The 20,187-nt window shown below is 45.6% G+C and overlaps 1 protein-coding gene across 1 annotated transcript; it reads left to right on the top strand.

Annotated features, from left to right (window-relative positions):
• The first annotated feature begins 421 nt into the window (after nt 1-421).
• Matn3 (matrilin 3) lies at nt 422-19,986 on the top strand. Its single transcript, XM_032908601.1, has 8 exons — nt 422-629; nt 4,758-5,324; nt 8,049-8,174; nt 11,014-11,139; nt 13,831-13,956; nt 16,024-16,149; nt 18,108-18,218; nt 19,931-19,986. The coding sequence occupies exons 1-8, from the start codon at nt 422-424 to the stop codon at nt 19,984-19,986; spliced, it is 1,446 nt and encodes a 481-aa protein (XP_032764492.1).
• The last annotated feature ends 201 nt before the right edge of the window (nt 19,987-20,187 follow it).

Below are 20,187 nucleotides of genomic sequence, written 5' to 3' on the forward strand. Positions count from 1 at the left end.
AACTCCAGGTTTGTCAAATAGAACCCGGTGGTGGGGTGGGGGTGGGGTTGGCACAGATCTGGGCCGCATGAGAAGGTAGAGCAGGAGTCCCCCTACCCCAGCCTGGTTTTACAAGAAGGCAATCGTCCAGGAGGCACCCAGCCGAGCCCACCGGACTAGGCGGGCAGTGACCACCGTGCCGCTGGCCGCCTAGTCCCAGACATTCCGCTCCTGCCACTGGAATGCACAGACAGGGCTTCTTGTTGGCCTTTGGCGGCTCCTGGTCTCTGGTGGCATGGCCTTCCAGTGGGCGGGGCGGGGCGGAGCCTCAGAAGCGGGACCTTTAAATTGGTCGCGGACGTGCGATCCCACGCCCGCGACCGACCCTGAGTACCCCGGTCACCTCGTGGCTCACAGACCCCGGCAGGTCGTCAAGCCCATCATGTTGTTCTCAGCCCCCTTTCGCAACCTCCCGGGACTTCTGCTGCTGCTCTGGCCGCTGTTACTCCTGCCGCCCCCGGCTGCTCCTGGACGTTTGACCCGCGCGAGTGTCCGCCGACTGGGGACAAGAGTCCCCGGGGGCAGCCCTGGGCATTTCTCTGCTCGGGCTACTCCCACCCGCGCGCCGTATTCCGGGGTCCGTGGCTCAGGTACAGTGGGGCGGGTGGGGGACCTCTCCGCCAGAGAATGTGCCTCAGCCCTGGCTGGAGGAGGGAAGAGGGGCCGGGGGCCCAGGAACGCAGCGTGGCTTTATCCCAGTCTCAGGCAGGCAGGGTGCTGGAGAAGCATCCTTTTCCCTGCAGTCCTGCTCAGAAACTGAGGGGGGACAGCACAGCGCAGAGAAGGGAGTAGGGCCAGGGTGTAAGGTCATGAGCATGACGATGACAGCATCTGGTATCCGGAACTTGTAATTTGGGGAGGGGGCGTCACACACTTATAGGAGTGCCAGCCAGGGAATGGGGACTCCCAGCTTTATCTTACCTTGATCTTTTGGTTAAGGAGAGCAAACTTTTCCTGGCACTGAGGTTACAGAAATCTCCCGTCTATTTCGCATTTACCATGTGTGCCTTTTTCTCCTAAGAAGAAAGGGTCTAGAGGAGATCCACGATCTGGAAGAGAGACTAGGAAGGCAAACCAAGATGTCATTTAGGTTCCCAGGGAGGGTCCTGTTCTATACCTATATCATGCTTTACTCTGTTCTGCCCCAGACCTGATACCCTGCTTATGCGGACGGGGCCCCTACACTCCAAACTATACTCTGTCGATACCCAAAGAATCAGGCAGGTCTGATCTTTGATGAACAACTCCCCCCTGGCCGCTTGAGCAGAACAAATCTACAGAGCCTAGAGAAGCTGATAAGCCCCTGTCATGACCCCTCATGAGACATACAGGGATCCCCCCCCCCCCCGCCAAGGCTTAACATAGTGAAAGAACCCAGAAAGTCAGCATCAGATCCCCTGAGTGAAACTCAGAACCCCCAGAGTCAAGCAAGGGCTCCAGCCACTGTACAGCTCGCCAAACTTTCTGTACTACTTACAGGAGGTTGTCTCTTCCTTACCCTTAGATCCCGCTCCAGTCTGTCTGGTCTTGGTTTGAGAGCGGCTATAGCAAATCATATTTGAGGTGACCAGGCTCATCTGGCCAGCGATGCTGTCTGGCTGATTTGCATGGTCTCTCTCCTCCTGGGATCTGCAGGCCACGTCGAGAATCAGCTCAGGAAACTCTCCATCATACCTGATTTGATTGAAACCCAAGATTTAAAATGACAAGAGCATTGGCACCTAGATGGGAGCAAGCGGGACCCATGAAGGTTAAGTTAAACGCTGGCGTTAGGCCCACAAGCCCACTTTCTCCTGAGAAGCAAACTGCTGATCTTGGGACTGAGATTAGAGAAGAGTGTGCACCTTTGCAGAGGGAGTAGGGATGAGGGAAGAACTTGCATGGTCACGGGATGGATTGTGCCACCCCGAGATTCCCGTATTGCTTTTCTATTGCTTGTAAAACAAATGACAGAATTTGGTGGCTTAAATCTATGTAGAGTATTATCTTACGGCTCTGTCGATTGGAGGCTGATGCTACTCTTGCTGGGCCGCTATCAAGGTGTTGGCAGGGCTTCATCGCTGCCCTTTTGGGAGGGAGGCACCAGGGAGAAGTACTGCCAGCCTTTTAGGTTTCTTAGGTGCTACTGTGGTCCTTGACTCCACCTTGTCTTCTCTCTTCAGAAGGAGCAACACCAGTTTGAGCCCATCTCACATCTTGTTCACCCGGACCCTTCTTCTGCTAACCTCTTCCACTTTTAGGGGCCTTGGTCATTCTCTTGAATCCATCTGGAAAAAAATCTAGGCCAACTTCCCCATCAAAAGCCCTCCGTTCACAGCTGCAGTCTTTCGCTAGTTCAGCAGCATTGGTGCAAGGCGAGGGCAGGAGTTATTCTGCCTATCTCATCTCAGAGCTTCCTCCCCCAAATGGAGGATGTATTGGGAAAACCAAACAGAGAAGGATAAAATCAGGCATGTGGGGTGGGTAGGGACCTCACTTGGGGGTTAGCGTAAGCGCTTACACCATGATGCTTTTGTTTTTGTTTGTTTGTTTGTTTTTTTTTTTTTTTTGGTTCTTTTTTTCGGAGCTGGGGACCGAACCCAGGGCCTTGCGCTTCCTAGGTAAGTGCTCTACCACTGAGCTAAATCCCCAGCCCACCATGATGCTTTTACTTTCCACTCCAACCATGCTAAAATGCACAGACCTATGTCCAGGAAAGCTTTTCTACACCAGTCCTTTTCCTCGCTCTTGATCCCTGGAAATCTTGAAGGAAATTGTGGAGTCGTTTTCAAAAGTGATTTGTAATTCCTCTTGACTTAACCAAATACATGACATATACGGCATCTTTTGGGTGGTGGCTCAAAATCAACACGCGAACGTTGGCTGGGCGCATGAAATAATGTTGATTTTTTTTTTTGTGTGTGTGTGTGTGTGGTGGAAAACTTTGCCTCAGTGGGAGCCGCTGCTGGGTACTGGAAAGGCCTTGGGGTTTGGAGACAGGAGTCATGGAGGCCAGGCTTACACTACTGCTTTTCAGGGTTTGCTCCTCCCAAACCTCTACTAAGTGCAAATAATTGCCTAGTTATAGGATCCTGTGTCAGCATGCTGGGATCCCTACAGTGCCTTTCAGAGGAACTGTACAGAGGTACTGTATTAATGCAGTCCATCCAGCTGACAAGGTAAAACCAAAGAGGTTAAATCTCTGCTTTTTGAAAACAAAATTTGAAGGCTGTGTGTGGCGGCACATGCCTTTAACCTTGGGAAGTGGAGGTAGGAGGACAGTGAGCTCAAGGACATCCTTGGCTACATATGCGACTTAGAGGCTAACCTGGGCTACAGGAGCTCCTGTCTCAGAAGAAATAAAAATCAAGCTCATAGATAGACCTATGTATGGATAAATAACTGAAGGGCTGGGATGTACCTCTGTGGTAGAATACTTGCCTAGGGGACACAAGGTTCTGGGCTCGATTCCAGCCCTCAGAATGAAACATCAACAGCAAATAACACCGAGCAATGACGGAGGGAAATAATCCCTGTGCCTGACAAAGCCTTTCCTCTCAGAAATGCGTTCACTTGTTTTTCTGAGAGTACTTCACTCTATATCCTAAACTTGTTTCCCTCCTCCGTAGCCTCTCCTAAGTACTCCGAGTACAGCTAGTGCAACCGTTCTCGGCTAAGAATTTGTTTTGGATTTACCTACCGACCGGGCCAATAGCATCAATCTGTCAGTTTACTAGGAAAGAAGGAGTCCTGACAGACACCTCCCAAGGATCCCACTTTTACCTAGGGCTGTGGGGTGTGTGTGTGTGTGTGTGTGTGTGTGTGTGTGTGTGTGTGTGTGTGTGTGTACTTACATTCCTGTGTAAAAGCAGAGAATGGCTTGAAAAAAAGAGATGTGGTCACTGGTATATAGTGTTGACAGTGGACACAGTCGGGTTTGTTGAGAGAGGGCTGTGCAAATCAGGTGGGAGGAGGCAGTAAAGACAGAGAGAGCGAGAGCGAGAGTGAGAGCAAGAGAAAAAAGAGAGAGAGAGAGAGAGAGAGAGAGAGAGAGAGAGAGAGAGAGAGAGAGCAAGAGGAGAGAGAGAGAGAGAGCAAGAGCAAAAGAGAGGGAGAGAGAGAGAGAGAGAGAGAGAGAGAGAGAGAGAGAGAGAGAGAGAGAGAGAGAGTGAGTGTAAATGGCTATGAGCATGTGGAGACGCAAGATGCCTTTATGTAGAAAGAAGAGAGCTTTGAAGCTGATGATTCCTCTTTTCTGCTATTGTGACAGAGATGTAGACAAGTGACAAGGGAAAAAATGCAAAGAGAAGTGGCCGGGAGAGGTCAGGGGGAAGTAGGAGAAGTACCAGGTCATGGACTCTGCTCCTTAAAACAAGATATGCTCCCAAAGACTGACATGTAGTACATGTGTGTTAGATGAAGTGTGTTAGGTGGCCTCATTATCTCAGCCAAAGTAGGCCTGGGGTCCCTTCAGTACCAGAACTTGCAAAGACTCTTGGGAACAGATCTTTAAATGGTGGGATAAGTCTTCAAGCAAAATGTTGGGAAGGCTTAAAGCCTGGGTGTGTTTAACAGCAGAAGTAGGATGGCCTCCAGGAAGGAAGCAGGCAATGTTACCTCTGGGATCAGGGGATGCTCCTGGGTCTGGCTTCCCAGAATCCAAGAATCCTTTGGGAGTGAGTACTGCCACATTTCTGATCATGATTAGCCTCTTGTGTTCTCTCTACCCTTCTTTGCAGGTGTTTGCAAGAGCAGGCCTTTGGACTTGGTGTTTATCATCGACAGTTCTCGTAGCGTCCGGCCTCTGGAATTCACCAAGGTGAAGACCTTTGTCTCCCGCATCATTGACACTCTGGACATCGGGGCCACAGACACGAGAGTGGCTGTGGTGAACTATGCCAGCACCGTGAAGATAGAGTTCCAGCTCAACACCTATTCAAATAAGCAGGCCCTGAAACAGGCTGTGGCACGGATCACACCCTTGTCAACCGGTACCATGTCAGGGCTAGCTATCCAGACAGCAATGGAAGAAGCCTTCGCCGTGGAGGCTGGAGCTCGGGGGCCCACAGCTAACATCCCAAAGGTAGCTATTATCGTGACAGATGGGAGGCCCCAGGACCAGGTGAATGAGGTGGCTGCCCGAGCCCGGGCATCTGGCATTGAGCTGTATGCTGTGGGTGTGGACCGGGCAGATATGGAGTCCCTCAAGATGATGGCTAGCAAGCCCCTGGAAGATCACGTCTTCTATGTGGAGACCTATGGGGTCATTGAGAAGCTCTCAGCTAGATTCCAGGAAACCTTTTGTGGTAAGCTGGCAAATCTTAGCTTCCAACTAGCAAGGAAGTTATAGTTCCTATTTTGTGTGACCGGAAACTGTTTTTTTAAAGATTTATCTTTGATTATGTGTATATGTGCACATGAGTGTGGGTACTGGATGAGGTCAGTGACCTTAAATCCTCAATGCAGCTGGAGTTGTATCCAGTCGTGAGCCACCCCAGATGGGCACTGGGAACCAAAGTTGGGCCTTCTGCAAGAGAAGTATGTGCTCACGAGCCAATGTTCCAGCCCCCTGAAAGAAGAAGTTTATTCATTTTTGGGGGGTGAGGGTAGAAATTTTCTGGAAGAATGATACACATGCAATGCTTTTCTAGTACTTTTTTCAAAACCAGCAAGCTAAACACATAGTGTTGGTTTAGAAGTACAAGGCTGTACTATATGTAACTTGGTTTGCTCATAAAACCTTCATGTTTGCGTTAGACATAGTAAGTTCTGGAAATAACCAGAATCAACAATCCTGTCGCTCCCCGATGGGGTCAGAAATAAAACCCAAACCCCAAACACCTAAACCCAAAACATGTCCCCTGTCCCGCCCCCTTCTCCACCATTAACAGTCCTCCCCTCTCCTCCAAATGTTTCCTTTAGCTTTACTTTACATCTTCAGACTGAACAGCACCTCACTGTTCCCCTGCGGAAGCTGGAGCGGCATCTGCCCTGTGAGGATCACGGGGCTCTGTCCCAATGCCTCTGGCCATGTGCATTTAATTAATAACACCCCTTTTCAGATTCGACTCCTTCCCTGATTATTCTTCTGTGGAATAATTGGATCAGAGACCAGAAGAGTTGGGGTTTCTGATTCACTTAAGAGACACAAGAAACAAATTAAAAACAAATCATCCTGTTAATCTTCTAATCTTTTCTTTCGGACGGCGTTTGAATAGGAACATGCTAATTTTATTAGAGTTTTTTTTTTCCCATGAATTAATCAGATGCAACAATATGGATCTATTCAGTGTTGGAACACCGCCCCCCCCCCCCAATCAGGATGTGATCTGGGTGTGGTAGTAATACTTGAGAGAAGTTCAAGGCCGGCCCCAGCTACATCCTGAATTCAAGGCCAGCCTTGGCTACATGAGACCTTGCCATAAAAAAGAAAAAGCAAAAAGAAAGCTATAAAAACTTAAAAAAAAATAGAATTATGGTTTGTGGAAGTCACTTTTTTTTTTTTTAAATGTGATGATCATTTGAAAGCCTCTGTAGAATTGTTGAATCCTTAAAAGCCTAGATGGTTCCTGCCACACGCATTCTGTGTCTATTCATATTGACCACCACATACAAAGTAAGGGTAGCTCCTCCCAGCCTCTGGTACCTATGGAGTTGGTGGAGAGGCAAGCCAGTGAGCCAGGAACTGCAGTTGTGAATATCAATGAGACTTTCTATCTAAACTAATGTGGAGCCCAGAATCATCGATTGGTTAGGAAATGGGAGATGAAGCCTTGGCCTCATCTCTGCCTGACCTGGCCAGGATCCCCCTGTCTTCCGTGTCCCGGGACACTAGGCCCTCACAAACACCATTGGCTATGATGGCATCTACTTGGCATTCATTAGGTTCTGGAAAGAAAGTGGCTTTCTTTCTTTTTCCCAGAAAATCCCCTCAGAGCTGTTCCGACAGGACTCTGGTCTGTGGCTAAGTTAGGTCTTAAAGTTAGCAGCTGGGGGTGGGCTCAGAAGCCGTAAAGAAATAGTGGTGAGTGGCGATCTTTTCCCCCTCTTACAAAAGACCTACTTGTTCTGGGGGCGGGGAGGAATGTCTTCTCTGGAAAAAGAAACGACTGAGGGGCAGCTTGTTGTAGTCAACGGCTGGAAAGATCACTCCACAAAAAGGCACTCCTTGGGAAAATATTAGCCTTGTCCTATTGCCAAAGGCACTGGAGGCTGGGTTACCTGCCGCAGGAGCGCTAGCCTCCTCTAACAGGCCTCAGTTTTGTCGAAATGACTAAATTCATTGATTCGTCTTTTAAAACATGCCGCTGGGTGTGGGAGGGGGGCATTCCAATGGAATATAAATGCGTCCTGGAGCAAAAGGATGGAGACGTGATCTGGCTGACATCATCTCACGCTTTTCTTTTTAGCTCTTTGTATTTGCGGTTCCGATCCATCCTCTCTGATGCTACTGGGAACCCAAGTAGATAACTGGGCTTTAGACTCATGCTGGGCAATGCACGAGGAGGATGTTAGCGGATGGCCTCACACAATTTGCACGCCCAAGCATGGCTCACTCGTCCAAGTGTGAGTCAGGTCTCACAGCAGCTAGGCATGCTTGTCTTCCAGTTTAGGCACAGAATGTGGACCCGTTGCCACCAGGTTCAGTTACAGCGGGCCCACTAGCTCACAGAACTCTCGACAGTACAGTATTATTCTCCTTGACTCCTAGGGTCGAGAGGCAAGAATATGGTTTTTCTGGATACACAATTCAACCAAATAAAACATCATGCTGCCTGACCCATGGAAATGTTTGATTCTAGCAGCTCCAAACTCATAATTACCCTTTGAGAGATGGTACAGCAAGATCTACAGTTCTAAATTTGCAGCATCTCAAGTCAAATATCTAATAAACCAGTTTTTTTTAAAAAAAAATAGTGAAGTCAAGATGGCGTCAGATAGAAATCTGGAGGGCCGTGTTTTGGAACTAGAGGAAATGTCTAAAATGGCTCTTGGGCATCGATGTCACTACTGTGCTTTTCTTTGCCCAGCTCTGGACCAGTGCATGCTTGGCACACACCAGTGTCAGCACGTGTGCGTCAGCGACGGTGATGGCAGGCATCACTGCGAATGCAGCCAAGGGTATACCTTGAACGCTGATGGGAAAACGTGTTCAGGTGAGGCTTCCTCAGGGGACCGTGGTTGAGTGGGAGTTATTTGATGCCTCTTCTCCAGGAGTAGGGTTTCCCTTAGGCTTCTCCAGGGGTGAGTTTTCTCTTAGGCTCTGACCTCATTTCCCTGAGCGCCTTCTAGCTGGTTTGCCCCAGTTTAGCAGCCTTGATAGAGACCATGAGAAGAAAGTGAGAACCCACGCAGGGTAGCTTAGCATAGACCTTGATACTATTCCTAAAAAAGAAAAAAAATTAGAGCCGAGTAGCGTTGGAGCACATCTTTGACTCTAGCACGCAGGGGCAGGGTGCAGGGATCAGGGGGCAGGAAGCAGGAGGAAGGGGGCAGGAAGCAGGAGGCAGGAGGCAGGGGCAGAGGCAGGTAGATATCTGTGAGTTTGAGGCTAGTCTGGTCAATAGAGGGAGTTCTGGGGCAGCCAGGCTACAGAGAGACCCTGTCTTGAAAAACCAATAAAATAAAATAAAAATAAATTTAAATTACATGCACACGTCTGTGTGTGGGACTGTGCACACGAGTGCAGGTGTCTGAGGAGCCTAGAGTGTCAGAGATTGCCCTTCAGGTGGAGTTACATGTGCTAAGTCACTGCATGTGCTAGGAACAGAAATCAGATGCCCTGCAAAGGTGGTGTGTCCCCATAAACACTGAGCTGTCTCTTCGGCCTCTTCTTAAAATCATCATTTTAGGTTAGTATATAAATAGGTTCTTCATATGCACGTGTCATTGTCTTTGTTCTCACTTTCTCTCCCTGCTGCCTTCCTCTGGGTCCTCTTCTGCCTTAGTTGGCCCACACCCCCTTCTCCCCTTTGACACCCGTCTGCTTCCCGTGACTTGTATTAATTATCCTCTATTTCTCACCCCCTTACGGTCTTTTCCTTTTCTTTTAGGAACTCCTTTCTGGTTCTGTGATGTACGAACACACATATACAAGCAACACACACATATCCACTTTTAAATCTATGTTCTCATATGAGACAAAACATGCAGCATCTTTATGAGTTTTTTCTCTCTTGATTCAAATAGTGATTTCCAGTTGCATCCATTTTCCTGAAAAAAAAAATCACGGTTCCAGTTTTCTTTATGTCTCCATAAGATGCTGTTGTGTGTCTGTATCCATTTTCTTTATTCATTCATTTCCTTATTCATTCATTTGCTGGTGGACACTGAGGCTGGTTCCATTTCCTGTCTTCTGTGAGTAGTGTAGCTGCAAACACAGATGTGCAAGGACCTCTGTGCTATGTTGACTTAAGGGCCTTACTAGTGTGCTTTCTTTGTTACTGTTTTTTTTAAATTATTTTAAAAAGGTTATTTATTTATTTTATGTGTATGAATACACTGTAGCTGTCTTCAGACACGCTAGAAGAGGGCCCCAGATCACATTACAGATGGTGGCGAGCCTCCATGTGGTTGCTGGGAATTGAACTCAGGACCTCTGGAAGAGCAGTCAGTGCTCTTAACCACCGGGTCATCTCTCCAGACACCTTTGTTATTGTTCTTAAAGGAAAACATTAATAAAAGGGGAGGTAAGAAGGAAGGGCTACAAAGCTCTTTATTTTTAAAATATATGTTTGTTCATAAGTTTATATAAGTGGTACCCAACCCACACATATGCACACACATCATGTTCCTGCAGTGTCTGCAGGAGCCAGAGGAGGGCCTGGATCCACTGGTACTGGAGTTACAGACAGTGTGAGCTGCCATGTGGATACTGGGAATCAACTTGGGTCCTTCGGAAGCACAGCCAGTGTTCTTAACCAGTGAGCAAACCCTCCAGCTCCAGGATCCCGAACTCTCCATCCTTTTTGAATATTTGATATTTTCCTGGGCTTTATTTCATTAGATACGAGCATTCCAGTTTATTTTTATGTCCATACACACTCATAGACATACGGAGGGAAATACTCTGCTCACTGGTATTTAAACACCACACAGAGTCAATGAAGAGTAGAGATTAGATCTTTTTTCTTTTTAGATTTTTTTTCTCTTTAATCCTAGGAGAGTTTTTGCGAGGGAGAAATCGGGTCATTTAGGTCAAACTGCTAATTTTAAGATAAGGAGGCTGAGATGTCAAGAAGGGAAGAGACATATATATATATATCAATGTTAGGATCCAAAAATCCAAAACCACCCAAGCAGTCGCCAGAGTCCAGCAAAGCAAGATCTTTATTTGCAATGATCAGAAAAAACTGACTGTCAGTGACAGCAGCACAGACTCGGGGGTTGACTGCATCCTCAAATGGTCGTCTTAGTAAGTGTTTAACCAGATGACAAAAGTTATTGTACTCTAGCTGCTAATGATCGATTGGGGCTGCAGCACAGGTTCAGGAGCTGAACTGCCACCTGGAGTCAGAATGTTACAGACTTTTTAAGCCTAAAGTCTACAAACGTCTATGCCAAGTTATCCCACCAATCAGGATTTGGGGGTAGGGGACTTCCTTAGGAATGTGTCTTTATGGTACTCTTATTCTGTTCCCATTGGTTGGGTTATTCAACTGTGGTGGGGCAACTTGCCTAGCAGGAAGTCAGTTACCTACGGAAGTCTTGCTTTATTGACCCCTATTCAAGATGGAAGTTCTTTCAAAATGGCTTCAGTTTGGTTCCTTTTTACATCAGTGGGTCTGTTGGTGAAAGAATAAGACCAGAAAGTAGGATCTAAATTCCATCAGTGCCCTTTCCTGTCTGTCTGTCTGTCTGTCTGTCTGAGTGTGTGTGTGTGTGAGAGAGAGAGAGGGTGGGAGGAGGGAGGGAGAGAGGGGGGGAGGATGTGACTGGTGTGAATTTGTTTACCTCCTTGTGCTCATCTCATGTGCTATGCTCGTCTTTTGACAGCCATTGATAAGTGTGCTCTCAACACTCATGGATGTGAACAGATCTGTGTCAACGACAGAAATGGTTCTTACCACTGTGAGTGCTATGAAGGTTACACATTGAATGCAGACAGGAAAACATGTGCAGGTGAGCAGGCTGTGTACTCGTTCAACTGCCAACCTACCCCCGGTTGAAGAGAAGCCTACACCTGGGAGTTTGGGGTCCATTTTCCACTTTTGCCACCCTAGGATTTTCTGTTTCTTTCTTTTTTTTTTGTTTTTGTTTGCTTTTTTTCTTGTTTTTATTTGTTTCGTGTGTAGCCCTGGTTGTCCTGGAACTCTCTCTGTAGACCAGGGTAGCCACGAACTCAGAGATCTGCCTGCCTCTGCCACCCAAGTGCTGGAATTCAAGGCATGTACCACCTCTGCCCAGCTGGATTTCCTGCATCTAAGTTCTGTTTGAAAATCAGAAACGGGGATGTGCACCTACTGTGTGTGTAAAGGTGTGGCTCGTTTCTATTTCCTACATTCTAAATACCAGACAGGGTAGTAAGTTAGCATCAAATAACACCCTACAAAATACTTATTGCTCACAAAGGCAAGCAGTGATGGCGCGTGGAGGGAGGCAGATCATAAACTCAAAGTTATCCCAGCTAAATCAGGAGCTCAAGGCCAGCCTGGGCAATAGGAAACTTGGACTCAGAAACCTAAGACAACACAGACACAGACACAGACACAGACACACACACACACACACACACACACACACACACACACACACACAGGGGAGGGGGGAGGGGGGAGAGAGAGAGAGAGAGAGAGAGAGAGAGAGAGAGAGAGAGAGAATACAAAACAGTAACAACTTTGTAGTGGGGAACCTGGTGGACACCTTAGCCATGTAACAAGAGATCAGTGATACCATCACTAGAGACGAACTCACTAACAGTATCACATGAAGTGGCAGCACGCCTGGTCTATTCTTAGGCACTTGGGAGGCAGAGGCAGGAGGGTCACTATAAATTCTAGGTCGTCCTGGGCTATAGATGAGACTCAATCTCAATCTTCCCTCACCCAAATAGTTTAAAATCTGTCTTAGGTTTAGAACCATGAGGAAACATCAAACAGACAGAGGAAGAGAGAGTCTTAGTTCACAATATTTCCCAAATACTTCTCAAATGTGTAAAGGTAGACTATTGAAATGTCTCAGAACATTATAACTTCATGATTTGTGGGTTCTCGGGTTGAATCCTGGACCAGAAAATGGACATTAGAATAACCGGAAACAGCTGAATGTTGAGTGTAGATTAAGAAATCATGCTGAATCGATGCTTTTGTTTATATTAGACATCTAAACTGTTAGCATTGAAATTAGATGAAAAGTTTTTCAGAAGTTTGAACTTACTTTAAAATTGAAATTTTTTATTAGATATATTTCTTTATTTACATTTGAAATGTTATTCCCCTTCCCGGTTTCCTGTCCATAAGCCCCCATCCCCTCCCTCTCCCCCTCCCCCATACGGGTATTCCCCCATATGTCTCCCTTATTGCCCCCATATATTCCCCTGCACTGGGGGTCCAACCTTGGCAGGACCAAGGGCTTCCCCCTCCCCTGGTGCCCCAACAAGGCTATTCTCTGCTACATATGCAGTTGGAGCCCTGGGTCAGTCCATGTATAGTCTTTCGGTAGTGGTTTAGTCCCTGGGAGCTCTGGTTGGTTGGCATTGTTGTTTATATGGGGTTGCCAGCTCCTTCAACTCTTTCCATACTCTAAATCCCCCAAAGGGGGTCCTGTTCTTAGTTCGGTGGTTTGCTGCTAGCATTGACCTCTGTATTGGACATGCTCTGGATGGGTCTCTCAGGAGAGATCTATATCCGGTCCCTTTCAGCATGCAGAATTGAAATTTTAAAATACAAAAACTAGATTAAAGCTGGGTAGAGTGGCTACTTCTGGCACTTGGGAAGCAGAGGCAGGAGGGTCACTATAAATTCTAGGTTGTCCTGGGCTATAGATGAGACTCAATCTCAATCTTCCCTCATCCAAATAGTTTAAAATATGTCAGTTCAAATCTTTCCCCTTCTTTCTGGGTGTGGTGATACATGCCTGTAATCCCAGCATTCACGGCTGAGGAGGACTTCATGCCAGTCTTGGCCACATTAAGACCTTGTCTCAAAACCACCCCCAAAATACACCTCTACTGAATATCTGTATGTATGGATGTACATATGTATGTATGAATGTACATATGTATGCATGCATGTATGTATGCATGTACATACATATGTATGTATGTATATAGATCTACTCATCTGCCTACCTAGCTCTCCCCTACTCTTCTGTCTCTCACAGGGAAGTGCATTGAAGAAAGAGTTGGGTCTCAGGTGCTCCCTAAATTAGTTGGTCTCCTTGGGGCTCTTGTACCTCATTTATGAAATGAAAGAGTGTTAAAATAGAAATTCTCCGAGATCTAATTCCCCTGTTTCCCTGGATCTAGTGTAGTTAGCTGCATAATTAGCTGGTTTATTTCTGGGTTGGAATAAGTGCCGTAAACCTAAGAGGAATGCATTAAGTATTTATGAGATGCTTAGGTTATAAAAAACTCAACAGTGATGATTTGGAAAGAAGAACCAAGTATAACGGCCACAAATAATTACCATGTGTGAAGGATTTTATTAAGTCTGCTAACTTCTAGTTAGAGCAAATAATGCTGACAGCTCTGTCTAGCCTCCAGCCAGTTTCCCCTCATCTATTTCTGCTCCTGAGCGTGTTTCTATCTACGGGTAATAAAAGACTCTTTGACTTCTAATTTTAAATTTTCACTCTCGGACCTTCGTCTGTCAGCTCAGGACAAATGCTCCTTGGGTACACACGGTTGCCAGCACATCTGTGTGAATGACGGAGCCGGGTCCCATCACTGTGAATGCTTTGAAGGCTACACTCTGAATGCAGATAAGAAGACATGTTCAGGTAAAGTCCATTCAACAAATCCTCTCCTACCTGACTTTTTCCACGGTGGTGAAATCAACCTGCTGATTTGGTGTGGGGGTGGGATGGGGGGACTTAAAGATTCAGGCTCAGACATTGGTCCAGCTTACTCGTTGAAGGCACTCCCTGCTTGGTGAGCCCACTGGCTTTTACATACATAGATCACTTCAGAAAATTACTGGGAAATAGGTAAGGAATGGGGACTACGAGAAGAGCTGACTATCTGTGGAGGTCCCTATCCAGGAAAATTTTTATAGCTGTGAATACTGGGGACTTTATAGTCACATAGAGGAAGTCAGCTGTGTAGTAACCGTTTGGTGTGATAGGTTGAACTGATCTGTCTCCAGTTAAAACTTGGCCTGGGGCCTTTCTGTAGTGTTGATCTTCAAGCTGGGCTCCTCAGCAAAGGAGACTTTGTGAAGGCTTCACTTAGACCCACACAGACCTTCCAGGGTGTTGGAAGCGGCACATTCTTGACCGTTCCTAGCTGATCAGTCTTCAGTGACTCAGAGCCTTGTGACTTGGTTAATGAGCCCCTGCCAGGACCATTAATCCTCATTAATTTGATTTAAGCTCATGGCAGAACAGGGCGGCATTTATACACATGGACGCTTTCCCTTTGGACAGGCGTTCCTTGCTCTCGGGTGCTGCTTAGTTTGGCATGTCAGCACTCTTCGGGTTCTCTCCATCCTCTCTTCTTCCTTGGGGAGCTAGACATGGTGGGATCGTGTCAAGATAAATGGGGGGAAATGGCACATTATTGGATCCTTTTTTTTTTGGAGACAGAGTCTCCTACAGCCTAGGCTGGCCAGGAACTCACTGTGTTTCAGTTAGCCTCAGCATGCAGTAACCGCAGTGCCGGGGTTGCAGGCATGTACCACCAAGCCTGGCTTTCTCCCTCGTTAAGGAGTGAGATCATGCTTCTAACCCCAGCCAGTCCAGAGACTGAGGCAGCAGGCCGGTGATCACTGAAAGACCTTGAACGTGTTCAGCACTTCCCCTCTTCTAACAACAGTTTAGGTCTCCCAAGAGCCTTTCTGAATTCACTAAGGTTTTTTTCACTTGTCCTAGGCCATTCGGACATAGGACTGGTGGGGTGCTCTCCTCTGTTTGTTTAAGTTTGGGCAGACTGTCTACATCTCTGAATGCTATTTATGGGATAAAAGTTCTCTACTATTTAATCAAATATATCGTCATTAATCTTACTATTATTTTTCTTTCTGAGAGAGAGAGAGAGAGAGAAAGAGAGAGAGAGAGAGCATGAGTGTCATCAGTGCTTTCTGTCCCCCATTATAATTATCAGATTTGCTTTTGAGCAATATAGTCCGTGTGTGTGTGTGTGTGTGTGTGTGTGTGTGTGTGTGTGTGTGTGTGTCGCCACACCGAACTTAGTTTCACACACAGTGATGTTACTCTGTGACAAAATGCCTCACCAAAACAACTTAAAGACAGACGGAAGGAAGGAAGGAAGGAAGGAAGGAAGGCTTTATTCTGTTCACAGTTGGAGGGTTATAGTCCATAATAACAAGGGAGTCAGAGCAGTGGGAGCTTGAGGCAGTGGTCTCACTGGATGCATAGCCAGGAAGCAGAGACAAGTACTGGTGCTCAGTGAGCATCCTTTTCAATTCAGTTCTGAAGCCCAGTGCCTGGAATGGTGTCATCAACAATATAGTGACCCAGGTGATTGTCTAGATTCTGTCAAATGGCTATCAAGGTTAACCATCACAGACTTCCTAATCGATTATTCATGGTGATAGGCACTTTCAGAAGTGCCTGTGGTAAGCTCTGTACTGCCAAGCCTCGGTACCATGGGCAGGAGAGAAGTTCCCTCAGGCAGCTGTAGGAACACCAAGGGGGAAGAACCAGTCAGGCAACAGACCTGGGAAGGAAGCCAAACTTTGCCCTGGAACCCAGGGCTCTGGGTGACTACTGAAGGCTTCGTTCTCAGGGCTGGCTGGGTCCAACAAAGCTTGGTATTCCAGACATGTGTGTTTAGTGTTCTATTGAACTAATGGGTAAATATTTTCTTTCCTGCATGGTTTGGGTCAGTCCGAGACAAGTGTGCTCTGGGGACTCATGACTGCCAGCACATCTGTGTGAGCGATGGAGCAGTGTCCTACCACTGTGACTGTTTCCCTGGCTATACCTTGAATGATGACAAGAAGACATGTTCAGGTGACAACTGACCCTTTAAGTAGATTTTTTTTCCAATGGGAAAGTCTAGGAGGAAGCTGCTTTTTTTTTTTTAATTTATATTGAGTTATTGTCTTGCTCTGCTACATGGTCTGCTTTCTGTAATTTGATCTGATTCTCTTCTCTCATTTTTTATTTCTAATTAATGTCTCTAAGTCTGGTTTATTTTTGCTATTATGATAAGATATGCATAGCATTCAATCTATTTTGCAACAGTTACCACTGTCCTCTCTGGGATATTTTCACCCTTCCTATCTAAAGTTCTGAACTCATGGGACAGTGACTGATGTTTTCCACTCCCCCCTGGGACATGTCAGTTTCCCACAAAATGGCTATTGGGACTTGACAGGGATCCTTAGATCAATTTAGGGAGTACTGCCACTTTAACAGTCTTCAGTGTACCCAATACTATTGGGTGGGTGCTTTCCCATTTGTTTAAGTCTTCTTTAATTTTCTTCAAAGATGTTTTATAATTTTCAGTGTACAAGTTATATACTTAAAATATTCCTAAGTGTTTTATTCTTTTATTAATATTATTGTGAATGGCTCTCTCTCCCTTTCTCTCTCTCAACATTCTTTTTTGTTATACCCCTGCTCTATAATTTCCTAAGGGGTGTTTTAATAAGAATATCCGATTGAGCACATGGCTTAGTGTTTATTAAGCAAGAGCACAGGACTAGTTACCTGTTTTACACTCTGTACAGAGATGGTCGGCAAGTGGCTAATGTTTGGTCACCAATGTCTAGCCAGGATCAGTAGTTAAAGGCTAGCTTGGTCACTCTGCTCAAAAACTAAACAGGGCCTGGGAGGATGGCTGTAGGTAAAGTGAGGAGGATTCAGATCCCCAGCACCCACTAAAGAGTCAGGAGTGTGGAGGAGCATGTCTGCAATCCCTGGGCTGGGAGACTGAGATAAATTTCTGTGAGCTTGATGGCTAATCAGTGAGCTCCAGGTTTAGTCAGAGCATCTCTCTCAAAAATATAAAGTGACAGCAACATAAGAAGACAACCGATGACTGTGTATGCATGGGTATACACACACACACACACACAGACATACATACACAAACAAATACATATACACACATACATACACATACGTACACAAATACATACACAGACACATACACACATGCACATACATGTACACACATACACACAGACACACAGACACATACACACACATGCACATACATATATACACATAGTGGGTTATCTAGATTGGCTGTCAATATAGCTCTGAATTTTTAGCTTCAAAGTATGTAAGGGTAAAAGTTATACTTCTTGATTCAAATCATTCAATAGAATAACAATCATTTGTAGGAAATCACCAGGAGCATAGGAAGAACTGTCACTGTTTTCTCTCTGTGACTTGTCCCTATACCAGTGGCTTCCAACTTTCCTAATGCTGAGACCCTTTAATATAGTTCCTTATGTTGTGGTGACCCCCCAACTGTAAAATTATTTCATCGCTATGTCATGACTGTAACTTTGTTACTGTTATGAATTGTGATATAATTTTCTGATCCCCAAGGGGTCAGAACCCACAGTTTGAGAACCCCTGCCCTATAGAGGCCACCTTTAAAAGTTTTATGTAGTAGCTGGTTTCTGTCAATGACAAAAGCACAGAGAAAGACAATGGGCTCCTCAAATAACCGCCACCCAGTTTTGACAAAAACATTTCCCCAGTGTTTCCTAATAAAGTTTTCTGGAAAATTAACATTAATTAGCATTATTTCCTATTTGCTTTATGTGTTTTTTACCTCCTGAAAAGAATGTATTTTCATAAGTGGCAATGTTGAAGTGAATTGTAGATTTCATGGTTTGCTGCCATTCCTTTGTTTTTGCCTCTTATGCTGGGCCGGAGTTTTACACCCCAGCCCCCAACTTTGCTGTAATCCCTTGTAGCTGTGACATCTTGTGTATTGTCATTGTCTTCAGACATTGAAGAAGTCCGAAGCCTCATTTCCATAGAAGATGCCTGCAGCTGTGGGGCCACCCTGGCATTCCAGGAGAATGTCAGCTCCCATCTCCAGAAGCTGAACACTAAACATATCCTTTCCAGAGGGTTTTCTTCCTCCTTTCATTCCTCAGCTCACCTCCTCCTTTCTTCCTCCTCCCCTTTCTCCTTCACTCCCTCTTCCCTTCCCCCTCCCTTCCCCTTTCTCCTTTGCCTCCCCCTTCCCTTCCTCCTCCTCTTTTGTTTTTTTGAGATTAGGGTCTCATGTAGTCAAGGCTAGCCTCAAACTTGCTAAGCAGATGAGAATGACCTGGAACTTCTGGTCCACCTATCTCCCTCTGTCTATTGCTGGGATTATGGGTGTGTGGACCCATGCTGGGTTTTATGAGGTCCTGGGGATGAAACCGAGGGCTTCATGCTGACTAAGCAGGCACTGCACCAACTATGCTACAACCCACACCCTGTCGTCTCTTAAAAATTTATTTGTAAGTTTCAATTTCTGATTGATATACTAATTGAACAGCAATAAACAAAATGCCATGGCCGTGGCTTCTAGAAGTCAACCTAGATACTACAACTGGGGCAAACGTTTCAGGATATTCTACTAGCAAGGATCTCATTCCTTGCTGGACGTTCAGCAAGGCGATGCATTTGAAAAGAATTCAGAGTTCTTTCTCAATGGCATGATAGACCATTTTTACTCACACAACGTTTAAATGTAAAAACTATATATTTCTTTCCCTAGTGCTTTTTAGTGTCAATTTATGTGCCCAACCGAGCTCTTGCATAACAGAGCAATTAAGCTATCATTCCTTAGAGCATTTTTTCTTTCTTTTTTAATTTGAATTTTATTTCATGTGCATTGGTGTTTTGCCTGCGTGTACATCTGCATGAGGGTACCAGATCTCCTGGAACTCGAGTTAAAGTAAGTTGTGAGCCACCATATGAGTGCTGGGCATTGAACCAGAATCTTCTGGAAGAGCAGCCGGTACTCTTAACTGCTGAGCCATTTTTCCAACCCATTTAAAAGTAACTCTCAGCTAAAAATCTTCCTATGTCCAGAATTAAAAAAAAAAATCAGCAGGTCTATGGGATGTTGTACCTCAGGCGACACATGGTTATACAATTTATCAAGCCAAGATATCAAGAAAGGGCTTCAAAATGGAACATGACACTCTCAGATAGTTTCAAAGTCAGCACTCGGAGAACTAGCTGTGGAAAAAGGCTTTGCCTCAGCATAGCTCAGGTTAACAACTCTGTTCATATATACCTCAGAGGAATGGAATTCAGGCTGGGGCCAGAGTGACCTAGGAGTGTTCAGATTTTGAAGGCGGGTGCAGGCAGCCTGAAGGAATCTGCTTCCAGGATGGGGTTAGCTGGCATTCGTTTTTCCTGTGTAGTACAGCCCTTCTCACCACACGAGGAAGAAATACTTTCTTCCTTCACCTACTGAAGTCTATTTCCTCCAAAACTAAAATCTCCAGAGAGGTCAAACCAAGGGAGAGTTCTATAATTCCTTTAATCAAGACTTCATAAGCATTGCTCCCTATGGAGAGATGTTGTTCCAATTAAATTTTTGATGAGAGAAAAAGAAGAAAAAAAAAAGAAAAAGGAAAGACCTCTGCAGGTCTGCAGGAGTGTAATTTCATGATTAATTTTTGAATTTTGAGTAGGCTTTGGATGAGAAAATAGTTTTGTTCACTTATAGTGGGATACAGTTTTCTTTTGTGTTGAAGCTTTTGAGGGCACGCTTTTGTTTTTCAATGTGTGAGACGGAATCACTTTGGCCTTAACATCTAGCCACTTGACAACATTTTGAAGAAGTTGCAAGTAACCGAATATGGACAACTACATCGTTAAACTGTGCAAAATTCTCGCCTGGAAGGTGGAGTGCTTGACACGCACGATTCTCATTCTCTTGTACACATTATCTGATGCTCCTGCTAATAGTTTGCCATTATAAATGCTTGACATTATTTGGTCAATATAAGGGTTTTCTGGAGAACTAGTATCATTTCCCAAGGAGATAAATGTGTAGACCCTTACTGAAAAGCAAGCTTT

This window comes from Rattus rattus, chromosome 7 (assembly GCF_011064425.1).
Source record: "Rattus rattus isolate New Zealand chromosome 7, Rrattus_CSIRO_v1, whole genome shotgun sequence".
In the NCBI taxonomy this organism is placed as follows: Eukaryota; Metazoa; Chordata; class Mammalia; order Rodentia; family Muridae; genus Rattus; species Rattus rattus.

What these genes read in the sequence shown, in the direction of transcription:
- Matn3 (XM_032908601.1), top strand. Translation starts at nt 422, where the DNA reads ATGTTGTTCTCAGCCCCCTTTCGCAACCTCCCGGGACTTCTGCTGCTG. An exon ending in TGATGGGAAAACGTGTTCAG is followed by an intron (nt 8,175 to 11,013) that starts GTGAGGCTTCCT and finishes GTCTTTTGACAG; the next exon opens with CCATTGATAAGTGTGCTCTC. An exon ending in AGATAAGAAGACATGTTCAG is followed by an intron (nt 13,957 to 16,023) that starts GTAAAGTCCATT and finishes GGTTTGGGTCAG; the next exon opens with TCCGAGACAAGTGTGCTCTG.